Source organism: Anneissia japonica, unplaced genomic scaffold, assembly GCF_011630105.1.
Source record: "Anneissia japonica isolate Jap-2015-1 unplaced genomic scaffold, ASM1163010v1 scaffold573_len2283161_cov171, whole genome shotgun sequence".
In the NCBI taxonomy this organism is placed as follows: domain Eukaryota; kingdom Metazoa; phylum Echinodermata; class Crinoidea; order Comatulida; family Comatulidae; genus Anneissia; species Anneissia japonica.
The window spans coordinates 855,317-874,709 of record NW_022719802.1 but is presented as its reverse complement, the minus strand read 5'-3'; the positions used below and the strand labels follow the sequence as shown (position 1 = coordinate 874,709).

The following is a 19,393-nucleotide window of genomic DNA, read 5'->3' as shown; positions in this document are numbered from 1 at the left end:
AAATAAGATAAGCTTTTGGGCGGATTTTTTGACATCATGTTATTTAAAAAATCATAACTCTATAACGGGGCGTCGTATCTGTCTCTTATACACATCTAGATGTGTATAAGAGACAGGCCCCACCCCCCGCGCCTGTTACGACACTGGCTAACACGCCAATCATCCCCCCCAATGAAAAATATTTTTCTACGCCACTGCTCACACAGACGGAAATCAAATTCTCCTTGTCGCTGTAACATTGTGGAGAAGGTGATTTCCCTCTGTATGTCTAGCCATGGGTTCCTCCATGGCCTAGCTACTGCGTGATGTTCATCTGTTCGCCTTGAATGACTGAGCCCAAGGCTGTTCGTAGCTGACATTAACATGACAATAAACAGAAAATAGCGATCTTGTTGACATTATCTGTGTGAAATATTTTGTAAAGACATCGTTAAGAGGTGAATGAGTAAAACTTTAGGTATTTTGTCAGACTTTCATTGAAATTTTAACTGGTCATGCGGACTTGTTATTGGGATAATTAACAGGTCCGCCATGCATTTTACTAGCCATTGGCCGGCGGACCAGTGTTATTTCGAACCCTGAGTATAGTATCATTTTAATTATAGTAAAGACGAATGTTCTCGTGATGCTATACTTCCTTATTGCAATCGCTGTGTTCCCACGTGAACGCAACTGAATCAATGTGTTAAGTTCCCGCTTTCAACAACAACTTCCCATTCTTGATGAGTATAGGTAGCTTTGGTTTACCATACACTTCATCATTAGCTTAAAAACTTCCATTCAACAATAACCAGTAGCTCCCAAATGGAAAGTTAGGTGACACTGTATTAAAGCAAAATATTATGCATAAAAACAATGATGTCTTATAAATCATCCAGCCACGTTAAATCTAAATATACATACATACACATATATACATATATATACAAATATACATATATATACACAATATATGCGCAGACATATATATGCAACATATATATAAATATAATTATACATACATCAGTAATACACGTTAATGTTCCACCTATATATTAACTTCTAATAGTTTTCAGATTATAATCCAAGTAATGGTATTCATTATAATCAATTTCTAAATATCCATAGTCATTACATTACTTCCATTTTACAATTATTCAAATACTCACAATGTCCACTACCCTACTGTAGGTTAACATAGACGAGCTCCACCACGTTCAGCTGCGAGCCTTGTTGGAGTTTCTATCCTAACTCGCCCCATTCCGTCGGTTTATAACTGAACAAAAACCACTTTATCACGGTTCTACCAACTGTGTAAATTCACAAAGGCTTATACAGTTTTGTGCGTCCAATGCACACTGCGCCCCATGATAAGCTTAATATAATATTGCTCGTCTCATGAACCTCACAGAATTGGCTGTGGGTTGACTCAATCGTATGGTGGTAAATTTGAGAGTAATTCGAATTCTCGCGCTAGTCATTTTATATGACCGGCTGGCAACGGATTTACGCATATGCAAATTTAGCGACAATACAACAATCTTTTGTCATGGACTAAAAGCTATTATTCACTAAGTGGAGTAGCATACTATTTAAATATTAAGGCAATACGCATCTGGTAGGATGAAATATAAAGTTTTAATGTGACACTGGCTCTCCTGTACTCTCTTACTCTTTGGTTTTAGTCTTTTGCCTAGGCTAGATGGGGTCTTGGCCCCATATCAACTTGGGGAGCAGGCTTGTTTTTCCCTCGGACATTATCCTTATAATAACTTTAACTTATCTATCTCATTGACGGCGCTAATAGGCCTTTTTCACGAATCGGTAGACATCATGAAGTGATGACAAACATTGCGAATCAGCGGTGCGTAACCAACAGAAATAAGATAAGCTTTTGGGCTGATTTTTTGACATCATGTTATTTAAAAAATCATAACTCTATAACGGGGCGTCGTATCCAAAAAAAATTTCCAGCAAAATGTTCTTAAAAGCATTTTTTAGGGCTTTTTTAGTTTTATCCTTTTAAGTTATTTTAAACACATAATAGTCCCAAATTCAAGAAAGACAAATTTAAGATATGTCATTTTAACCTAAAAGAATGGCCTCAATGTGTATAGATGGTGAAAGAATATGTTTGTAATAAATAAAACCATGATGAAAATGCTTAATATTGAGTTTCAAACACACGTGTGTGGCCGATATTATAAGTAAGATAAGCCCTATGTCGTATTGTTTTCTATATGGGGAGTGGGGTGGGGTGGGTATGGTAAATTACTAACCGAGAAATGAGGATTGTATGTTATTATTATTATTATTGTTATTATTATTATTGTTGTTATTATTATTATGTTGTAATGATGTTGTTTGTACTGTTCTTTAATTTTATTAAAGAGGGCCCCTGAATATCAGTTAACCTACTGGGCTAAACTAGAAGGGTTATCCTCTTTAAAGATGGTTGAAATAAAAAATAAAAAATAATAAATACCCACTCTGACCCAAGACCCCTGTTACGCGCCTGGTGTTAGCGCCAATGTGTGCCCTTGTGCGGACAGGAGATGTGCCCCCCTTTGAAGCTGGAAACCTTGTGTTTGCAAAATAAATTGATGCAATTTGCTATTATACTGTAGGCAAAAATAATCCAACCAAGTTTGATGCTATATTGACAACAATCCCATTGAGAATGTTATTATAATAAAACTCCTGGGTTTAACAATCAGTAAAAATTTATCATGGCAAGCCCATGTTTGTATTACAACGTAGGCTAACTCTAGACTATACTTTCTTAAACAGTTGCGACGGTGTGGCCTCAGTCAGAGTGCCCTTGTTTATGGGTCATTCCATGTCAAATCAACCATATTTCAAAAAAGTTCCAGTATGACCCTCTCAGATTTTGATGAAACTCCATAAAAATGATCTACTATGTGAAAAACCAACACCAACAAAATTAGGGTTATAGGTTTTGTAGTTTCCGAGATATTGACGCCCCAAAAAAAGGGGCGTGGCTCTTCAAGATGCGCAAATGCAATTTCCTCCAACTTTGGAAGCTTATAACTCGGGATTGGTAATAGCTATCAGGTCAAACTTGGTATTCTAACTTATATTCCCCCATATTACACAAATATGGCATCAGATTAACTGTTATCCCTTCTTTTTTTAAGTTATCTGCACTCAAAATAGCCACTTTGTTTAACGACACAATTTTTTTGTGATTTTCAATGTCTCCCTGTGTCCGTATGAGTGAATGTATACATCTTAAATTACAGATATATTATCTATGGGTAGTTGTCTCTAGCCACAAGCAAACACAGGTTGATCAAATGAATTAAAATGGAATGGCATCGATTCAAAGTTGGGACCAGCCCTAAAAAAGTGAAAAAAGCCTATGTTTCCCATTAACGGTTCGTCATGTGGACAGTTAAAATCTTTTCTTAAGTTTACACCAGTTAACCAGATATATTAGATCTACTTATACACCAAATTTCAGCTTTGGTTCTCAGCTCCTTCATGGTTAGATACTATGTTGAAAACTACACATATTGTAACATAATCGGAAATAACTACTAAATTTTTTAAGAGTTGGGTAATTCCATGCCATGGGATCATAGATTTTTAAAATTTTTTATACTGACAGTTATTCATGTGAATTGAAAAACCTGAAATTTTTAGACTCCAATTCCTGTTTGTTTTCCTGTAGTGGCAGTTTGATGTAAAAGGGGGCGTGGCACAAATTAGTGCACTGTGAAATTAACTTTGATTTTCGTATGCTAATATCTTTGGAAGTACAGCACCTATAACCTTCAGATTTTGTGGTGTAGGACATCTTTTACTGTTGATTCCAAATCTGCAATCAGAAAAGTTGTAGCATGTACCATTGCAGAATAGCAATGGTCTACAAATGAGACAAAAACCTGTCTGGACCAACTTTTTGCATTTTTGGAGGGCTGTATCTGGGGAAAATAGGCTTAGTTAAGTTTATAACTATATATATGTAATACTACTGGGTGTGGGTTATGATTCCTAAAAATTTCCAGATTAAAAAAAGTTTTTCTTTTTGAGTTACAGCTACCTGAACAATGGTCCAGACAGGTTTTTGTGCATTTTTAAACTATTGCTTTTCTAAATTGGTACATGCTTTTCCTGATTGCAGATTTGGAATCAGCAGTAAAAGTTGTTCTACACCACAAAATCTGTAGGTTATAGGCGTTGAACTTCCGAAGATAGGGATATGAAAAATCCAAGTTAGGCTTGCAGCGGACTATTTTGTGCACACATCCCCTTTATGTCAAACTGCTGCTACGGGAAAATTAACAGGAATTTTAGTCTCAAAATTCCAGGTTTTTCAATTCGCATGAATATTTGTCAGTGTGCAAAAAATCTAAGACCCATGGCATAGAATAACCCAAGTCTTAGCAACTTTCGTTATTTCCGATTATGTTAAAATATGTGTCTGGACCATTGTTCAGGTAGCTATAACTCAAAAAGTAAATCTTTTTCAATCTCCAAATTTTTAGGAATCCTAACTCACCAGTATTACCAGTATATACACAGTAATAAACTTAACTAAACTTAAAATTTGCCCCAGATACAGCCCTCCAAAAATGCAAAAAGTTTGTCCAGACAGGTTTTTGTCCCATTTTTAGACCATTGCTATTCCGCAATGGTACATGCCACAACTTTTCTGATTGCAGATAACTTCAAAAGAGAAGGGATAACAGTTAATCTGATGCCATATTTGTGTAATATGGGGGAATATAAGTTAGAATACCAAGTTTGACCTTGATAGCTATTACCAATCCTGAGTTATAAGAGCTTTCAAAGTTGGAGGAAATTGCATTTGCGCATCTTGAAGAGCCACTCCCCTTTTTTGGGGCGTCAATATCTCGGAAACTACATATCCAGTAGGGCTAATCTTTTGAGTATGTTGATTTTTCACATAGTGGATCATTTTTAAGAAGTTTCATAAAAATCGGAGACGGTCGACCTGGGACCTCTGCTTGATTTGACACGGAATTACCCTTATTTTTATGTTAGTATTATTCGACCAGTTCTAGAATATGCTGCTCCAGTGTGAGGTACAGGGCTTACTAATTGTCAATGCAATCAGCTTGAACAGAGCGCTGCGAATCATTTTCCCTGATACAAGCTACATGGAGCACTGGCTCTTGTCAATATCCCAAAGTTGGCAGACCGGCGCACCCGACTATGCAGACAATTCTTCCAGAAAATAAAAGAACAATCACACAGATTTCACTCACTTTTACCAACTGCCCCAACTCATAAATACAACCTCAGGTACACACAAAAATTCCATCCCCTAAAATTCGGACAGAACGGTCAAAAATTTTTATTATTAATGCTGGTCTTTTCAGAAAATGGTAATTTGTCTCTGCAAACTGTAGTCTCGTGAACTGCTCAACAATGGCCGAAACGGTGCACTTTTTTTTTTGTAACCTCCTAATTTTCACATAATAACAGTAATAATAATAAATAATTAACAATAATAATAATATTGTTATAATTATTGTTATTATTTTGATAATAAGTATGATAATATTCTCTGTTTTGCTCTTTTGTGTAATTTTGTTTACCGTCTCCGTTTCGATGTTTTTAACTTTTTTTTAAGGCAATTTTTTTATTATGCATGTGCAATTCAACTGTTTTTAGTTGCGAATAAAGTATATTGTATTGTATTGTATTAATAAATTATACACATATTATTCAGAATTTTTGTTTTTGCATTACCATTCACGAAATGATTGCTCCGCTAGGATGGCCTACTTATCGGTTTTGGGTTTAGACATAAAAATATCCTGGTGCCGGATCGACCTGGATAAGATGGGGCCCTATTTTGAGATCGATAGAACCTCTTTTAATCATTTTTTCATTGATTTTCACTAATTCACATTTCTAAAGTTGGGTCCTCTCTAATTTTATGATAGAGAAAAAGGATTACTTTGTCTTAAAACTCCCCTTCATAGAGCCTTTATAAGCTGGTTTGATGAAGATACATTACACTGACACAATTGGCAATGACCTGTCTCTCATTTTTTTTTTTTTTTTTTTTTTTTTTTTGAGGTTTTCATTGGACAAGGAGTGGTTTTTTTTTCATTCTCAGCCTGCATGAAAGTTTCTAAAGCTGGGCAAGGATTCTTTTTGGTTAGAATTTTTTAACATACTTATATTTGTGATTTTGCCGTCTAAATCGGTAAAAAATTCATTTCTGAAGAAATCTTTCAGCTCCAAAGACAGTTGTTGTGGGCCATTTTGAGCAGTGAAGTCTGTGGTGTCATACGAATTATGGTTTATGCACCAAATAAACTTTCTGTGTTTACATGAAAGCAGAACATTATGCGAAGATTGAACCACTGTGTTTAAGTTATATGGTTTTGACAAACTTTGTGTTGTCTCCTGGGGAAAAGTTCCTTATTAAGCAACTTTTGTTGATAATTTTAAGTTTGTTTTGAAACTCAGATGTAAAAAGGTCTATTTTTAGCTTTCTTGTCCTAATGTGAATTTCAATGTTGATATCTTTAAGTTGTTAGCAGCAATTGCCAGTTAGTACATTTAATGGACATACAGGTAACATGCATTTTTTAATTACGCCATTCCAGCAGGCCTGGAATGGAAGTCATGATCATCAAATGGAATACCAGATGTGATGTGAAATTTAGTTCTTTAGGAGTTAAATTGGTAAAACGATGTTCAAGATTATTATTTATGGTTACAATACCCGATACGTTTTTCCGACAAAAAATTTGAATATAATTAGCTATGTATTAAAACGGTAGTGACCCTTCCTAGCCCCGCTTATTTCATCCCACCAGCGACAGGATATTAGTCCCCCCCCCCCTTAGAGCAAATCCTGTCGCCAGCACTGGTTTCCACCTGCCTGGGTATCAAATCCACCTCATTTGGTTTTTTTTTTATAAATATCGTGGTTATTTTTTGCAGTAATTTTGACAGCTGTCCTTGAGGCTTTCTCCAACCATGCCAACAGAAGTCAGATGGAAGAGGTACGGGATGCTGCTGGTAATGACATGATGAAAATGATGCAAACAGTGTTTCCCGTAGCAACTCAGATCCAGCAGCAAGTTATTCAGAAGTATGGATTCACAGCTGATGGAGAAGGTAGAGAATGTTTACTGTATTTTTAGGTGATGAAGGTGGATAGATGGTGGTTGTGGTTGCGATAATCTGGTTGTGCTTGCGATAATCTTTGTTTCATTAGACGACAACCATCTATTGTTTTACTTTAAATTTGATTCTAAAATTATATTTTTAATTCTTTATATAATAGGTGCTATAAAATTCACACAAGAAGTAAGACGATTCGAACATCAAGACCCAGAGATTGCAAGTTTAGCCCAACGCTTAAAAGCCATATTCTTACCACCTCTACCAGTGAATCAACCAGCAAGTTAGCTTTAAATACAAGGCATTCTATTATTTATTTGACAATTAAAGTTGAATGCTGTTAATATTTCGTGTCTTTTTTAATTTTCTCTCAGCTCCCTCTGCCTGTACAGCTCTGCATGTCGACCATGACATGCCGAGTGGACGAGCGGTAAGGAAGGGGCTACAGTAGGCCTAACTGCAGCCTTACAATGGCACCGGTTCAAGATGCTCCTTGTCAAATGATTTGCAGGACCAGTAGTAAGCAAAATAGTTGGCTCCCTGTTATGAGCTACAATTCCCTATAAAACTGGCTTCATTTTCATTTAAATTGCTATTGATTCAGTGCCAAATATAGAGCTATTTTTCTTTATATTGTTAATGTCAGTTTATACTGTACTGTAAGGATTTTTTTTTCTGTTGTGCAAGTGTCTCATCTTAATTTTCTTCTATAAACACGTTATATCGTCATTGCGGACTTATAAAATCCGCATAAACCTTAAAACTAAAAGAAAATGCATACTTTTGGAGTCCGTACTGAGCCCAAAAAATCCGCAATGAAAATATAACGTGTTTATACATTAAGTTCTACAATGTCATCTTTTCACAAAAACATTTTAGTATGCGCTAGTTGATTTTCAAGTGAAGTAGGAAATTATCATTACTGATATAACAAATAAATCAAATATTGTATTTATTAAGATATTTTTTTACTAATTTTTAATAGAGTACTTTTAAAGTAAGAATAAAATCCATTGTAAATTACGTAAGATTTTTTTTTAATAAGTTGTGTTATCTGTATTTTTTAAGATTATGTAATCTTACAGATATGTATTTATATTTTATACAAGTTATATTGTTTTTTTTCTTTTCTTCTACAGGATTTATGGTCTACTCTATTATTATAACATTGCAATGAATTAATTCAATGAATATTTAGTAAACGGATCCTACAGTGATACCTTAATAATAATCTTATATACATTCATTTTAATCAACATATGCCTGTATATTATGTCTACACGTACACGTTATAAGCTTAAATATTGTTTTTTATTGGCCAGATAGGTTTGAAGCATACTCAATTTAGACATTAACCTACACATTCTCCTTCGGCATGTTTTACCTTCCTTATTATTTACGAATTATCAATGAGGTTTTAATAGGCTGGCTATTGGTGGGATCCTTCATTTAGAAAAGAAATTTTCCATGTGATATATATTTTTTTGCAAGTACAGTAGAGTATTTGAGAATGTACTGAGCATTCAGCACAAAAACACAGGGCATATTTTCTATTAAATTTTCTGATTCATCGTCATTAGCAGACATAGGTAGGTAAGGGTTTGCATCTCTAACTTGCGTCTTACCTCAAATAATCCTGATGTATTGGATTTTACTCAATCAGAACGAGTCCTAATATTATATACAGTATTCCCCAAAAGGTTCCGAATTCGTATATAATTTGGTGCTCAACATTAGAGTCTTGTTTCAGGATCCACCTTAACAGACACTGCCAGGTCCATGGTTTTAAATAAGATAAAATCCAAGGTGTGAAAACTCGACCCACTATATTTTTTACCTTTTAATATTCTCAAAACCACTTGAAGGCGTGACAGGTACCAGAATAACAGAAATCTTTATTTTAAAATTTTAAGATCTAATTTTTGGTTCCTATGCTTTCAAGCAAATGAACCTTTAGGATACCCTTTGTGTGTGTATATGTATGTATGCGACATGTTGCACTGTTTTTTGTAAACAGGCAAAAGTGACTTTCCAGATATCTGTTCGCTATGAACGTCCGTATCCAAGCAAAACTGGATATGATGTTGTGCCCTATCTAATAATTTTCTATTTTGACCAACATTAAAGCCATAACTAATGAAATACCCCTACCCTTAAAAAGACTAGTAAACTGTATGATAAGAGGAAAACATTTATGGAATGTTGTTTACTTTTGTTGTCCAACTAACTGTCTCTAGGGACTTTCCTGGGTAGTATGAACAGAAAACTTTATCTACACTCCAATAACTTCAATTTTATACTGTGGTTTGGATAAGGTTCTGCAGACACAGCATAGAATTGTGTTGTGGTTTGATAAAAATAAACTTGATACTTGACAGGATAAGGCCCCATAAAAAATTATTTAGTTTATCAGCCTATGAAAGAAAAGAAAACTGATGAGGTAGGGAGGTTTTTTTTTTTTGTTTTTTGGGGGTTTTTTTTCCAGCCTCGCCCCCATTTTACCGATGTTCCATATGGAAACGTATCATTTGCTCTCCAAAGTCGCCTTAACCGTTGGAGAAATCTGGATTTTTTCGCAAAAGTACTTTTTGGTACAAAATCTAGGATTTTCTTGTAATGGCCCAAGCGGATTATGTTGTAAAAAATATTAATTTACCAATTCGTGAAGAAAAAATTTAAAAAAATCTCTACAGTTTTGTCGGAATACGCCGATTATAACAGCTCCTCATGCCGATTTAGATAGGGAATTTCAAGAAATTTGAGGTTTTTGGCTGTTCCGAGCTCGTTTCTTGCTCCCTCACTCACAGATTATTTGTTTGTTCGAATCGGCCCAAGTGGATTCGTGGAGAGAATATAATAAGATAGAAGCTGATATAAAACTTAGTATGATTGGTTGGGAGTTTTATTGGAAATTAAAATATAAAATCCAATCCACGATTGCCTTTCACAGGGTCAAAAAATCTCTCAAGCGTGATAGTCCGATTCACTGGTATGACGTTATACTTCTGTTTGCTTGACTTGTGTTCGCAGTGTTTGACTTCTTTCTTCGTGTAATTTGGCCTAATTTAGTTATCAGTTGGATTTTGTGTGTGCTTTTATTACCTTTATTAAAAAACAAATGTCCCAAGTCAAGATACTTGCAGCAAATAGGCTATATTTCTGCAAAAAATGCAATTTTTAGTCTGGACCGTTTGAAAATTTCCGTAGGGGTGTACCGTAAGGCTAAGCCAATCCCGCCAACACGAAAGTGTGGACTAGGGGAAGGGAGATATCAGCATTTGTTCACTTTCCATTGTACTATGTGTACTGTTAAATATGTGTTCAAATACAAGTTTTAACAAAAGAATATTGACTGTACAAATTGAGTTTTGTTTAAGTATTTAACCCAATAATGAAAATGAAACAAACCCAATGTTTTAATTGGTCGATCCAAACTGCTTGTACAGCGGGTTCATCTGACCTCAGTTCGCTGCTTTCGGGATAGCTGGACTAGTAAATGATAAAAAGAGGCAAAAACGTTTCCATATGCAAGTAAATCAATGGTTAGGGACATATATAACAAGTTATAACAATGGAATCAAATTTATATTAAAAAAATATGTTTTTGTTGTACCAATAAACATATTTGCAAGAAATCCTGAGCTTTTCAAGTGAAAAAAGATGGAAAAGCGACCGTTTGAAATAAAAAATATATGTTGATTGACAAAAAAAAAAAAAAAAAAAAATCTGAATTCCCAAAAAAATGATGAGGCAGTGGGTGATAAACTAATATTTTTTTTATTTTTTTATGGGGCCTAATCCTTTTGCAGCTTCTATCGGAAGCTAGACTACGTGTGTACAGTACGGTATATAGTGAAACCATTGTTGGCTCTGACCCATAGTTACTGTAGGACCCCACCTGACAGGTCAACCCCGACACCCCATCAAACAGAGCTCGTCGGGCAGTTGAACTAAAACAATAATAGGCCCATGCCAAGCCAACACATGTCTGTCACAGTCTTAGTGTCATTTCTGGCCATCCAGAGGTTCCTACACTTAAAAACATCACATTTGGAAGGGGAGCACACTCTCAAATCTTCCATGCTCCTGCCTACGAGCTCTAGTCCCCCGTCGGACAGCTCGGCCCCCAGAAAATATATCCTACAGAAACCACAGCTACTTCACCTATTTATCATTGGCACTAAACAAGCAGAACAAAAAACAAAAAAAAACCTGAGGGCAGGATTAATAATAAAATAATAATAGCATGCACATTCATGTGTCCCTGGTTTCGTTTGTTGCCGTGTTTACATCATCGCAAATACAGTAGTACAATATTCACGAATGCCGGTGTCACAAAAATTCAGGTACCAGGGCCGGCGGAACGTTTTTCAAAGTGGGGGAGGGGGCCCCACTTATAAACAGGGGTCTTGGGTCAGGGAGAAAAGGTAATAATTTTCCCGGTTAGTAATTTATGACTTGGTGTGATACCCGCCCCCCCCCCTTCCCCATATAGAAAACAATACGACATCGGGTTTATTTTATTATTAATACAGGCCACACACGTGTATTTGAAACTAAATATAAACATTTTCATCATGGTTTTATTTATTACAATCATAGGCCTATTCTTTCACCATCATTACACATTGAGGCCCTTCTTTTAGGTAAAACGATCTATCTTAAATTTTCTTTCTCAAGTTTTGGGACTATTATGTTTTTAAATAACTTAGAAGGCAAAGGAGGGCAAGCACAAGCTTTAATCCTAACAAATGCGCGCGAAAAATGTTTGTGTTTTTAATTCTAATTTCGTCGGAATTGATCAAAACTCCCTAAAATGTGCAATTTTTTTAGGAAATTGGCCTACCTCAATAAGAAATGCTCTAATGTTATATATGTTAAACTGAATATAAGCATTTTCCTTATGGCTTTATTTATTACAAACATATTCTTTCAACATCATTACACATTGAGGCCCTTCTTTTAGGTAAAACGATCTATCTTAAATTTTCTTTCTTGAGTTTGGGACTATGTGTTATAAATTAGAAGGCAAAGGAGAGCAAGCACAAGCTTTAACATTAAAAAATGCGCGCCAAGCGCGCGAAAAATTTGTGTTTTTTAAATTCTAATTTCGTCGGAATTGATCAAAACTCCCTAAAATGTGCAATTTTTAGAGGAATTTGGCCTACCTCAACAAAATATGCGGTTTAAAATTTGAGATTTTCAGGCACTTTCCCTGGTGAAAAGGGCATTCAATGGGGAAAGATTTTCCACAGTTGGATATTTTCCCCTTTTCCCCTGGTGCTTACGCCACTGCGGAGAATACCTGGCGGCTTAAATCAAATGCGCTATGGACATTTTTTGAAGTGGAGAAGTGGTTGCAGGCCGGGGTATTCTGATATCTGTTCATTATATCGTCCTTTTTATTCTTGTCTTTATTTTTCTCTTCCCTTTTTCTTTTCCTTTTTCTTTCCCCTCCTTTCTCTTTCGCTCCCTCTCCCTTCTTTCTTTTCTCTTCTTTCCCAGCCCAGTACGACAGCTTGGTCAGCCCGGTAAAAACCGTCAGGGGTCAACAGTCAGGGGGGACAGTCTGCCCCCCCTGTTACTCCACTGCTTATAAGATGAATGGGAATATGAATCATGCAGATCTGGAATCAAATCTAGGTGGTGGGGTCAACATTCCTCCCCCGGAAAAATTTTGATTCCTAGATGGCGGGAAATGAGCTGTTCCGACTTCTGAGGTGTCTTAATTACTTTTAAGTTCTTCAAAATCCAAGGTTTTCCCCACTTGAAAACGGTCAGGTAAATTTTTCCTATTGTTATTACAGTACATAGGCCTTATGTGTGTATACATACATAAAAATAAAAAAATAATTGAGTAGTTGTATATACGAATTTTCCATGAATCGATGAATCCCAAAAAGAAAGGGGGCTCGAGGGGTTCTCCCACAGGAAAATGTTGATTCCTAGAAGGCGGGAAATGAGCTTTCCCGACATCTGAGGTGTCTTTTAAATTAAAGTCATTAAAAAATACTTCAGAAGTCGGAAAATCTCATTGTCCACAATTTAGAAATCAATTATATTAATAATTATTATAGTTATAATAATTTTCAAGAGGGGAACACCTTGAATTTTGAAGAACTTAAAAGTAATTAAGTTCTTCAAAATTCAAGGTTTTCCACTCTTGAAAACAGTCAGATAATTTTTTCTCATTGTTATTACAGTAAATAGGCCATATGTGTGTATACGTACATAAAAAAAGATTGAATAAGTAGAATACGTAGTTTTTCCATGAATCGATAAATCTCAATTTAAAAAAAAAGGGGGATGTTCTGTGGTTCTACCCCGGGGAAATTTTGATTCCTAGGTGGCTGAAAATGAGATTTCCCGACTTCTGTGGTGTCTTTCAATGACTTTTAAATTCTTAAAATTTCAAGGTTCCTCTCCCCCCCCCCCTGAAAATGATTCAATTAATCAATGAACTCCAAAGATAAATGGGGGTCCGGGTTCCCCCGGGAAAAATGGCGGGAGATGAGCTTTCCTGACTTCTGAAATGTCTTTTAATGACTTTTACAAGTTCTTCAAAATTCAAATTTTTCTCATTTTTATTTTATGTGTGTATACATACATAAACAAATGAGTAGTTGCATGCGTATTATTTTTTCTATGAATCGATAAATCCCAAAAAGACAGGGTGGTCTGGGGGTTCTCCCCCGGGAAAATTTTGATTCCTAGATGGCGGAAAATGAGCTTTTCCGACATTTGAAGTGTGTTTTAATGAATATTATGTACTTCAAAATTCTAATTTTCTAAGTGCAAAAAAAAAAATCAGTTCACGGGTCCTGAAAAGGTAGGTCTAGAATTCTTTTCTTTTTTCCCCTTTTTTGTTTCCCAAGGGAGGGGTCAGGACCCATGGGTCAGGACCCATGACCCCCTCCCCCAGATTCGCCAATGTGAATTGCGAGAAAATGTAACTCGGTCGGGTACTGGATAAACATTCTCTTTCCTATCCTTCTCCTTCTTCCCTTTTTTTTTGCATTTCCGAAAATTTTTTTTGCATTTGCAAAAATCTCCAGACATTATATACTTTTTGCCAAAAAGTATATAATGCCCCCCGGCCCCCCGCTTCCGCCGGCCATGCAATGTTTTATAATCTTTGTTGATTTACAGACTATTCTGTGATTTAACAAGTTTGTGTTGTAGTTTATATTTAGTTTTCCGTGGTTTTAGAAGTCATGTCTGTCCACATACAAAATAAACATGTGCATTTATTGAATGTTGTAGATATACGGACACTGTGATGTGTTATAATCTTTGTTGATTTACAGACTAATTCTGAAATTTAACAACATTTGTGTTGTGGAGAAAACATGATTGTTCACATACGTCAACATCATGTGCTTTTTACCATTTTACTGAATATTGTAGCTGAGGCCTACTGACATTCTGTGTTAAAATCTTTGTTGATTTATACTCTTCTGTAATTTTCAACATTATCTTGTAGTTTAATTACATTTGGTTTTCAGTGGTTTTAGAAAACATATGTTGTTCACGTACAATATAAAAAATTGTGCATTTACTCAATTAAGGGACAATTGCCGTGTAACCCCATGTGATTGACGGGTATGATACCGGCAAGGTTCTTCACAAATGCGTGCAATAAAAATATGATTTAATTTATTTTACACAACTTTCTTATTCATTTACTAATAATATTAATATTTGTTTTAGAAAATAAAATTATCTTGAATAATTACGTTTGACGTATGTCACGTGACGAAACTTTCCAATAAGAAGTTTGCGCGGCACTATTTCTTTCTTTTTCTATTTCTCTCTATCGTATGGCAGTTGTATGAAGAGTAGGTGGAAGCTGACAAAGACATTTTAAGGTAAATTTCTGGCCAACGGTGCCACTAAACTTGTTATATAATGACCTACAAGTGTACGTGTATTCAAAATTTCCTACTATTTTTTTTATTTTTGTTGCAGTGAATTGCCATTATTATAATTTAGGTGGTAACGGAATGGTATAGGCCTGTTCTTCGTCTCTGTATGATGACGATGCCATCACCATGCCACATCAGGTCTAGGCCTAGGCTATAGAGTAGTAGCTTCTTTCTTCTCTGATTTATGCACATGGTCGCCAACATGAAATTGAAAATATAAAATATTAATTAAGTCAAATAAGAATATATATAAGCATATAGGCCTTGACCTAATAGATATATTTACACTTATAAATGTCTCCGTAAGCCTAGGCCTATATAATAAATATAATTTTTTTCAAAAATATATAGAGGTAGACATGCTAGGCCTTGACCTACCTATAATTATTACTAGGCCTAGCCAGTGGTGGGAGTGTATCATACTACATGTAATTATTTTTGTAGGCTTTACTTAGGTACAAGGCCTAGCTAGTACTAGGCCTCCTTAGGCCCTACTATAGAAAGGCAGTGTAATAGGCCAGCTAGGCTAAAGTAGAAAAAAAAAACTTTATTTATTTACAGATACACGCAGGTACTAGATAGAGGCTAGGGCAAAATTACTTAATATTGCACATTGAAAAATGTTCTTTCTTGACAGAAATTGTAAAAAAAATACATTAAACACAGGAAATACAAATGAGTTTGGAATAAAAAAAAAAAAACCCCTTTCTTTTGTAGTAGGAGCGATAAAGATAATACAACCTACTTTAATGTCACAACATAGAGGAAACAAAAAAGAAATTTGTTAAAGATGTATTCTCTCCCCCCCCCCCCAAAAAAAAATATTTTTACAAATTGATTTCAAAATTGCATTGCTCAATTTCAGTTATCGTTAAAATTATCAACTTATGAATAAAAATTAGTGTATTAAAAAAAATGTTTACCTTGGTTAAAGCAAATAATAGAAAAGGCTGTTAGCCAATGAAGTATTTTCTATTATTTTTAGTATTAACTGAACTGAAAAATTGGATCTAAACACTTTTCAACACTAATTTCTATGTTCAACTTGATTACTTGTATGTTACTTCTGAATCAGCAAGTTCATTTTAAATATGAGTACTTTGATTTTGGGGGACACTACATCTTAATTATGCAAAGTTTGGAATATATTTTCTTAAGTACCCGAACAATGTCTGCGACACTAATTATACGAATTTTCTTTATATTAATATTATTACAAACCATTTTCAAAATCCCTGACAGAACTATAGAAAGCCTGCGCTGCCTATAAAATGGAATACAGATCATTTCGGTCGCGCTTCGTTTCGTTTCGGACCCTTTGCATTTCGTAGGCAAAGGTTGTTCCTAACACCGAATACATAGAATCATAATAATATTTTTACTGCAATTTAACCTGCAACCAATTGAACGCAAAACACTCATTATTAATATTCTTTAACAAAATCTCTAGCATTTTATATTCAAGAAATTTTCTGATTTTAGTGTAGTTATAATGAATAACAGTAGAATGTTAATTTAATTTGTATCAAATTTTAATGTCTTACAGCCTTGATGTACTTGCTCAGTTATAAATTCAACAAAGTTTGCATAATGGTCATTGTGAGACACCTTTGTTAATTGATGAAGAGTAAAGATATTACAGTAGCATTAGCATAGATCGAGATACACGCAGTTGTACTATCAAAGAACAAACAGGTCGGTTTTTCTCAGTTGCACTCCACAATTATTATGAGTATTCAATGTAATTGTGGACATAAATCATCTACTGGAACTTCTATTTTAACACTCTATTCACTTCACCAAAATCAACTTGGTTTTGTTTTTTAATGTTCACACTTTCAGTGTAATTAAAGTTTTGTTAACTTTCCTACTGTTAGGTCCCATTTTTATCGTACTCATTTTGACACAAGCAAAGTAGGGGAAAAAAAACCTAAATTTGCCTCTTTAAGCAACAGTGATAAACAGTTATGTTGCAGTTTAAAAGAATGTAGACAGAAAGTATTAGACATAAAAGAACTGAAAAAGCATATACCACAGCACATATACAGTGGAATCAAAATGACATGCATGTTCAAAAATTGCCAAAGCATTTTTTCAACCAAAAATGCAATGAGGAGTCATGTCTCAAGATACCATGCATGTAATGTCATAGATGTAGCTTCACAATTTCTTATTCAAACTAATCCAACAGATATAATTTTGAGAGCAAGATCAGATTCACAATACATTACAAGGAAATGTTGATGAGAGTATACCAACCAACACTAGTAGTAGGTCTACTGAAGTAGCAACCAGTGGTATAAATTTATGTGTGGAATTCAAAGATGCATTTTTTTTTTAAATATGGCATTATTCTATCTAAATCTGCAGGCAAAGTTTTTACTACCTACTAGTACAATACAACACATTTATGGAAATATTAGAGACATAGTGGGCTTTTCGGAAAAGGCAAAGCAGGATCAAATGAAACTAATTTTAGGACAAAATGGAATTGCTTCAGAAGTTGTATGCACAATAATTTATGAAATAAACGATAATGATTTGTTAAAGCATGCCATTGACACACAAGGACCATTACGTACAGCTTATTGTAGGGAACAATTTTTCTTTAAACATTTTAATTATGTCGAGGCAAATGAGGTGTATCTTGGTAGAAATGCATATAACAAGGATTGTTACTATCATTATGTTCCCATAAAAGATACTATTCAAAGTCTATTTCAAGACAAAACTGTACGTGAGCAATTTGAAACCCCCACAGACTCGCTTCAACAAATTGTTTTTCTGATTTTCAAGATGGATCGTCCTTTAAAAAACCCCCATTTTTTAAGACTAAAGATAGATTGTTGCATATACTGCTCTTTCAAGATGCATTTGAAATAGTCAACCCTCTTGGTTCTGCCCGTACTAAGCATAAAATCTTTGCAGTTTATTTCTGTTTAGGGAATCTACATTGCCAAAGGTTGATCAAATACTACGATGGCCCACAAGGGACACACTGCAAAGAAAAAGAAATGCTGCAAACAAAAAAGAAACGCTGCAAACAAAAAAGAAATCATGGAAACAGAAAAGAAACGCTGCAAACAAAAATGGAAACGATGCAAACAAAAATAGAAAACACCAGCAAACAAACAAATGAAACGCTGAAATCAAAAAAGAAACGCTGCAAACAAAAAAGAAAAATGCTAGCAAACAAATAAAGAAACGCTGCAAACAAAATAAAAACACTAGCAAACAAATAAAGAAACGCTGCAAGCAAAAAAATAAAAACACCAGCAAACAAAAGAAAAACCTGCAAGCAAAAAATGAAATGCTGCAAACAAAAAAATGAAACGCTGCAAACAAAAAAAGGAAACCCCGCAAACAAAATGGAAAAGCCTTTGCGCGCGCGCATTTCATATTAATTGACAACAGACTGAGGTCAGGTCAGATGCGCTGCAGGACTACATCATAGTGTCAAGCCATGTTTTGCTCTAACTGTGGAACAAAAAGGGGTGTCTATAAAACGACGACCGAAGACCCAAAAACGAAGACCCCTATTTTTTTTCTCGTTCATTTTGATGATAATACGCCATGCTGTCACAAAATCGAATTTACGACAATTTTTGGGCGTCTGTTTGTGAAATTTTCAAGGGTCTTTGTTTTATAGACACCCTATATGGGTGTCTACAAAACAAAGACCCGAAAAACGAAGACCTTCAATTATTTGTCAATTATCTTATTGAAAGTATTTCAAAATCATCATAAAACAGTTGCCAAGTACATGTTTCATTATTCTATCAATAATGAAGAAATAATGAAAAAAATGTGGGTCTTCGTTTTTCGGGTCTTCGGTCTTCATTCGAAGACCCTTAATTATCTCGTCCATCCTATGTTGGTGTCATTACCAAATGACCGATGCTGCACATATGCGTCACTATACCACATTCCTACTGTTTATTTTAACATGGAACAAGTTTATTGAATGAAATATTCAAGGTTTCTATAGGTCCCCAAAATACGCGTACCGCTAGGCCAAGCCTTCGTTAGAGGGTAGCAGCGCCAAGACGCGCTCAGCCACCAGCCGTGGACGTACAACATTGGTTGTCGCTTTGGAACTGGAATAAAGGGTAAATCATTCAATTGACTCAGATTCAGGCAACAATGTGCTAAGAAGACGAATACTATATATACATAGCATGAAGTGATTTTAAAAGATTATTTTATCACGATTGAAAGAAAAGTAAAAGTGGGTCTTCGTTTTTCTGGTCTTCGGTCTTCGTTTTGTAGACACCCATAGGGTGTCTATAAAACGAAGACCCTTAAGTATTTCTTGATATTCCTCATTTTATTCCGATAAAATAATGAAATAATTA

General features: G+C 35.0%; 1 protein-coding gene and 1 long non-coding RNA gene across 2 annotated transcripts in view; both read left to right on the top strand.

Annotated features, from left to right (window-relative positions):
* Positions 1–10,456, top strand: part of LOC117111029 (protein C10-like) — a 13,932-nt gene extending 3,476 nt beyond the window's left edge. The window contains exons 2-3 of the mRNA XM_033253892.1: positions 6,931–7,107; positions 7,277–10,456. Of these exons, the coding sequence (XP_033109783.1) occupies positions 6,931–7,107; positions 7,277–7,401 (302 nt within the window). The 3' untranslated portion in view covers positions 7,402–10,456. The remainder of the gene's footprint in view (positions 1–6,930; positions 7,108–7,276) is intronic.
* Positions 10,457–14,140: 3,684 nt separating this feature from the next.
* The window catches only part of LOC117111070, an 8,058-nt gene continuing 2,805 nt past the window's right edge, over positions 14,141–19,393 (top strand). The window contains exons 1-2 of the long non-coding RNA XR_004445805.1: positions 14,141–14,981; positions 16,585–16,733. This is a non-coding gene — a long non-coding RNA (uncharacterized LOC117111070). The remainder of the gene's footprint in view (positions 14,982–16,584; positions 16,734–19,393) is intronic.